Source organism: Betta splendens, chromosome 1 (assembly GCF_900634795.4).
Source record: "Betta splendens chromosome 1, fBetSpl5.4, whole genome shotgun sequence".
Lineage (NCBI taxonomy): Eukaryota > Metazoa > Chordata > Actinopteri > Anabantiformes > Osphronemidae > Betta > Betta splendens.
Genome location: NC_040881.3, coordinates 1,239,593 through 1,245,985, shown reverse-complemented (window position 1 = coordinate 1,245,985; position 6,393 = coordinate 1,239,593). Strand labels below are relative to the sequence as shown.

The window sequence follows — 6,393 nt, the reverse complement described above, 5'->3', positions numbered from 1 at the left end:
CAGAGATCTCCGTGTGCACCAGTGATACCCAGGCCAAGTACAGAACCCACTGCTGCAGGGCAGCCCACAGATGGTGGGCGATGGAGCGCTGCCGTCGCTGCAGACCAGACGACTGCTGAACTGGAAGATGCCGTAGAACGTCCCGCCGCCATCGGCCTCTGCAGCTCGGCGGCATCGCACGCAGCCGCTGGAATCCTTGGGACGGCGGCTCAGCGTGCTCCGTCTTCTCCGGTTGTGGGGCCACAGCAGGTTGAGCGGGTCCTTGTAGATATTCGTGGTCAAGCGCTTCACTAAGCTGGTGTTAAAATGAGACGCCAGCTGTGCATGACAGACAACTGAAGGCAGAGAAGACACACAATTAACCTGCAAAACCTTTAAACCTACAAAAAACCTAAACCGCAAAAAAAATGTAAACCTGCAAAAACCTTTAAACCTACAAAAAACCTAAACCGCAAAAAAAAAGTAAACCTGCAAAAACCTTTAAACGTACAAAAAGCTTTAACCACAAAAAACGTAAACCTCCAAAAACCTTTAAACCTACAAATATCTTAAACCTGCATAAATCGTTAACCTGCAAAAACCTTTAAACCTACGAAAAACCTAAACCGCAAAAAAACTTAAACCTGCAAAAACCTTTAAACGCACAAAAAAACTTAAACCTGCAAAAACCTTTAAACCTACAAAAACCTTAAACCTGCAAAAACCTTTAAACGTACAAAAAGCTTTAACCACAAAAAACGTAAACCTGCAAAAACTTTTAAACCTACAAAAAACCTAAACCGCAAAAACCGTAAACCCGCAAAAACCTTTAAACCTACAAAAAAACTTGAACCTGCAAAAACCTTTAAACCTACAAAAAACAGTTAAACCTACAAAAATCTTAAACCTGCATAAATCGTTAACCTGCAAAAACCTTTCAACCTACAAAAACCTAAACTGTAAGACAACGTAAACCTCCAAAAACCTTTAAACCTACAAAAAACTTAAACCTGCAAAAACCTTTAACATGAAGGACTGTCATTTATTTACCTGCAAAAACCTTTAACAGCGACCTTGTCACAGTGCAAAACCTGCTGAACCCTCTCTGACACCAGACTCATGTCAGTTGTTATTTTATTATTTATACACATTATGCTACGTTTCTGCCCTCCTGCTCTGAGGCTGATGGGCGTCAGGACTCACACTTGGCCACCAGGTCGGCTCCAGCCAGCGGTTTCTGCCTGGACGTCACCGTCAGGTTGCCGATGGCTTTCTCCAGCTGCTCCCTCAGGTCACATTTGGACACAATGGCTCCATCGGCCAGACTCCAGACCAGCACAAGCGACACAAGCAGCACAGGAATCTGCATCTCATCTGGCTCTGAAGCCGCAGCTCGGCTCCTCATTTATCCTGATGCGGCGGCCTGTTGACTCCCCTCCCTCCACAAACAGGACTCTGCATGTCAACACTGTCACATTTGAAGCTTAGCTTTAGTCTCTAGGATGTAAATGAGCCGTGACCTGAGAGTTGGGAGACGAGTCATCGCATGCTGACACCTTCAGGGGAAAAGGGACCATTGGTAATCGATCAATGAAGGACTGTCATTTATTTTATGAAACACTTTTCAGGTCTGAACCTTCACATGATAGAGGGTAACTCATATGGGGTGCCGATTGTAAAAGGAGCACCTATAACTAGTTTTCTCACATTTAAGTAAATGACACAACACGTTTTCTCACATTTAGTTAAATGTGCAAAAGTCTAAATGTAAATGTAAATGTAAATGTAAATGTAAATGTAAATGTAAATATAAATATAAACTCAAACCCTGGACACACGAGCTGCACCTGCAGCTTCTAGTGGTGGACTCTGGAGCCACATGCATTTGATTTAGGTAATAATTCTAATCACAAACATCGGCTTCTCCACATAAGAGAGTTGCAGTGCCAAGGATGAACTAGCCTCAACAACACAACTAAAGCAAACCGGCAGAACCGTGAGGTCCATTCATGGTGTTGATTAGCCGTTAGCAGGCTGTTAGCCGTTAGCAGACTGTTAGCCGTTAGCAGGCTGTTAGCTGCCAGCTTTAACCAGACATAAACACGCTGGATACTGTGACCCGTGACCTCTATGACGACAGACTCCTGAAATGAAAACTTACAGACACCTTATTTACTACTAGGTCTAATATTCATTAGCATGAAAAGCAGTATAAGCAGTCTCCTGCTTATACTGAAACAGAACAAACTTGACTTAGACATACGTAGTTTTTTTAAAATATTTTTATTGCTTTGCCGATTACAGAAAGAAATACAGTAAGTAAAATGATCGATCACACGCACTAAGGTTAAGTGATAGGCGTCAGGAGGATCTAACTGTCGTCTGTCAAGAAGGAGCTCTAGACAAATATCTTCCTCGTCGACAGGTGTACTGAGGGTGTGGAGGGGACGCATGGAAGATGTTTGAGAAATAGATGAAGAGTTTCTCAGCTACTTATGAAGGCGTGGACAGAGATCAGCTTTACTGTGACGCCGAGCCTTCCTGGTGTCACACGCCACAGCTGGACACTAAGGCCCCAGAGTTAAAGCAGAATCCCGGGGTGTTTTCCAGCAAATACCTGTTAAATCAAAGGCAGGTTATTTCAATATTAGCAGATCAGCAGTCACACCTTCGTCCTGCACATGTGCACTAAATGCAGATTAGTCAGATTAGCCACCGGGTCACGCGTTTACCAGAAATCTGCTTTCTTCGCTGTCCTTAACTTGACATTTACGTGATGAAACACGTAACAATAAACAGAACTGGTCAAACAGCACAGACTGTGTATGAGAAAGTGGCCTCCAGCTGCTGAGGAGGTGAGTGCAGACAGCTGCTAAGGATTTTCTATGACACTGTGGCCTCAGTGGTCCTGTAGGAAGAGACTCAACAAGCTGCTGCAGCTCTGTCCTGGGCAGCACTCTGTCCATGTAGGAGGTGGTGGACAGGAGGATGCTGGTGAACTAGCATCCATCATGGAGAACCCTCCACCCCTGCACCACTGTAGAGGCTCTGAGCAGCTCCTTTAGCACCACACTGTTACAGCCACAGGCAGGAAGGAGCTGCTGCAGGTCACTGCTCCCACAGACATCACACTCTACATAACACTACAGTGACACAACAACTATGCTGCACACTCATTATGTGTTATTACAATAACAATATCACCACCAATGTGAAAAATCTCTCATAATCTACACTGGGTAGTAATTATGATGTGCAATACCCCAATAGCTTCTTACACATACATGTACAATACACCATGCACAAATGTTGTAAATACTGTATGCTGTTTCTTTATTTTTCAATATTACTCAAGTTTTGGGGTTTTTGCACATTTTACTGTACTAACTGTACATTTACTACAGTACTGCACATACTGTTTTGTTTCCATCTTGCTTCTGTCTGTTCGCTGCAGCAAACAAAGGAATTTCCCCTTTGTGGGATGAATAAAGTCTGATCTTATCTTATGAACACTCACCTGCGTGCTGTCATGTTTGTGTTGCTGTGGGAACTGCACTTACCACCAGAAGTTAGTCTTCACCAAGCAGTCGACGTCATCCACGATGTTGTCATCAGTGAAGGCTATGGAGAACCAAGAAGTAGTCATTAATGTACGGACTCAGCTGTGAACCTTCTGTCTTTCTGGTGAGTTCTCTCACCTGCGCAGTTTGTGCCACACACGTTTTTGGACGGACGATTACCAGAGTCACAGAAGTAGCCGTCCGACAGCTGGAAGAGGCCGTAGAAGCCGAGGCACGAGGGCCGCGCCCCACCTTTACCTTCCTCCTCATCGCTGTCGTCATCATGGCTGTCGTCCTCATGACTGTCCACCCTATGACCCATCCTGTTGCAGTGATTGTACTCATCCTCCATAAACAGATTCACACGTCCATTTTGCACCAGTTTCTTCAGGACTTTGTCCAAGTTGTTCGGCTCCTCAATGTTTATCGGAACTTCACGCTTTCGCCTTTTCCCAACAATTACAGAGGTGGTGGCTGGTGTTGTTGGTCCGGGGGTTGTTGGTTCAGGTGTTGTTGGTCCGGGTGTTGTTGGTTCGGGTGTTGTTGGTTCAGGTGTTGTTGGTCCGGGTGTTGTTGGTTCGGGTGTTGTTGGTTCAGGTGTTGTTGTTTCAGGTGTTGTAGGTTCGGGTGTTGTTGGTTCAGGTGTTGTTGGTTGGGGGGTTGTTGTTTCAGGTGTTGTAGGTTCGGGTGTTGTTGGTTCGGGTGTTGTTGGTTCAGGTGTTGTTGTTTCAGGTGTTGTAGGTTCGGGTGTTGTTGGTTCAGGTGTTGTAGGTTGGGGTGTTGTTGGTTCAGGTGTTGTAGGTTGGGGGGTTGTAGGTGCGGGGTTGTTGGTTGGGGGGTTGTAGGTTCGGGGGTTGTTGGTTGGGGGGTCGTTGGGCATATGCCTTTCACTGTGACAAGGCCACTGTTCAGTTGGGACATCAGTTTCACTTTACAAATCACTGCAGCACACCAGAAAGGCAAATAGTGGAGAGAAAGGAAAAAAAGAGAAAAATGAGGAAGATGTTGATACATAACATTGTTTTTCATCTTTTGCAGGACTCATGATTCCTGGACAGATGAATATTATTGTCCTCTGGCCACAGACATGAACCTTTTGTTTTGTCTGTGTTGATGTGGTTGATGTTTGATTGGAAACCTGCCATGTGGCATTGAATCATCTCTGTGTGGCAGCCTTGTGTCTTCATTGTATTTCATATCGCTGTCATTTTGTTTACATTCTGTCTCTTTACAGTCATTTTGCATCTGTGTGGATGGTTTTGCCTCTAGTAGATTTGCATTTCTTACCTGTTGTTACAGAACCAGCCACTGCCTCCACGTCCACACCCACACTTTGAGTAAAGCAGCCTAAGGCTAAATGTTTATGAAATGTGTAGTGAGAGGAAACAAGCTCAGGTTCACAAGTTGTGTGTGTTCGAGCATCACAGCAGCCGTGACACCTATTCACAGTGTCAACTGATGAAGACGGGCTGTTCCACAAGGTCAGAAAGCAAAACCAAAGCAAACTTAATAGTACTGGGTTCAGTAAATAGAGGATAAAGGATAAAAAACACATCGTTTCACACTGACATCATCGGAAAAGCAGAGCCAGCCCTTCTGAAGCTCACCTGCTGCCAGGATGTTTTCCTTATACCTCTGGAGGAAGGAGGGCAGAGCGATGGCCGATGCCAGCGTCTGTTTCAGCTCACACTCGGTGACGTTGCGGCCGTCGGACAGACCGGCCACCACAGCGGCCACGGCCAGCGCCACCAGCAGCCCCAGCTTCATGTTCACTCCTTGTGACCGGCTCTAAAGATTCCTTCAAAGAAAGCAAATGAGACTTTTAATTCACAAAACATTACAGTTCAAAAAGAAATATCATTATTTCAGACTTAATTGCTCAATGCAAACATTATACCCCATATTTAATACTGATCTTTTGAATTTCCTTTCAATGTATCAGCATTTTCCACATGAAGCAAGTGGAATCAGAATAAGGCACAGACAGAAAGCAGCAGAGGCTTCTTACCACGTTCTCCCGGTGGGACCTTCCAACGTCTCGGTGTCTGGTGGTGAATGTCTTCCTGCCTGAGCTTCAGCAGCATTTATACATCGCCGTCAGCCGCGGACCCACCTGTCCTTCTGCAACATGTTACGTAGGCAACAGGGAAATTTCAGGCTATGTGACTATGTCCTAACAATGCTTCTGTCATGACTCAGCACTTTGTGAAGTCTCAGAATGAAGAACAATGAAGCAACTCTGAAATACGTAAATGTGCGTCAAAAAACCGAACATGTGCAGGTTTCCGGTGTCATGTGAAGTGGAGGGTGGTTGCTGTGTAACTGTAATTAAAGCAGCGTTTCGTGGGTACAGTATGTACACATGTACGCCTGGTACGTCCCCCTCACTTTTAATGGCACCAGCGTTTAAGATAAGATAAGATAACATAAGAAAACCTTTAATAGTCCCGCAGTGGGAAAATTACTTCTCACAACAACAGTACAGATAAGCGAGAATACAGGTACAGAACAGTTTGAGTTGGCACAGTACAAAGCAGTACAGTACAGTTGGAGTGAGTATGAGGTCATTGCAGGGTTATTGCACAGTAATGGGTATAAGATTTGTACCGGTAACAATATACATGATTATCACAGATTTACACAAATATTGTGCAGAGCAGGTTGGTATATAAACCACTGATGCAGTGGGTGAGTGACTGTAGTAGGACGCGGTCAACAGTTCTGATGGTACAGAACTGTTTGCCTCTCGTCATGATGAGGAGTGTCCTGACACCTGAACAGGTGGAATTCAAGCTGTGACTTGATACAGTCAGACGATGGAGGATGTGAAGAGTGCTCCCTTTGTCCCACAGCC

General features: G+C 45.0%; 2 protein-coding genes across 3 annotated transcripts in view; both read right to left on the bottom strand.

Annotated features, from left to right (window-relative positions):
* LOC114858887 (uncharacterized) overlaps positions 1-1,409 on the bottom strand; it is a 2,087-nt gene extending 678 nt beyond the window's left edge. The window contains exons 1-2 of one of the 2 annotated variants that reach the window (XM_041071597.2): positions 1,183-1,409; positions 1-335 (exon numbers count right to left, since the gene is read on the bottom strand). The exon at positions 1-335 is cut by the window's left edge and continues 140 nt beyond it. In XM_041071597.2, coding sequence (XP_040927531.1) covers positions 1-335; positions 1,183-1,384 — 537 coding nt within the window. In that variant the 5' untranslated portion in view covers positions 1,385-1,409. The remainder of the gene's footprint in view (positions 336-1,182) is intronic. The other variant, XM_029156563.3, reaches the window with a different exon arrangement.
* Positions 1,410-2,243: 834 nt separating this feature from the next.
* Positions 2,244-5,725, bottom strand: LOC121201794 (proteoglycan 4-like). The gene is made up of 5 exons (XM_041068215.2): positions 5,548-5,725; positions 5,147-5,337; positions 3,678-4,480; positions 3,540-3,600; positions 2,244-2,596 (listed from the first exon to the last, which is right to left on the bottom strand). The coding sequence occupies exons 3-5, from the start codon at positions 4,417-4,419 to the stop codon at positions 2,527-2,529; spliced, it is 873 nt and encodes a 290-aa protein (XP_040924149.2). The 5' UTR covers positions 4,420-4,480; positions 5,147-5,337; positions 5,548-5,725; the 3' UTR covers positions 2,244-2,526.
* Positions 5,726-6,393: the final 668 nt, after the last annotated feature.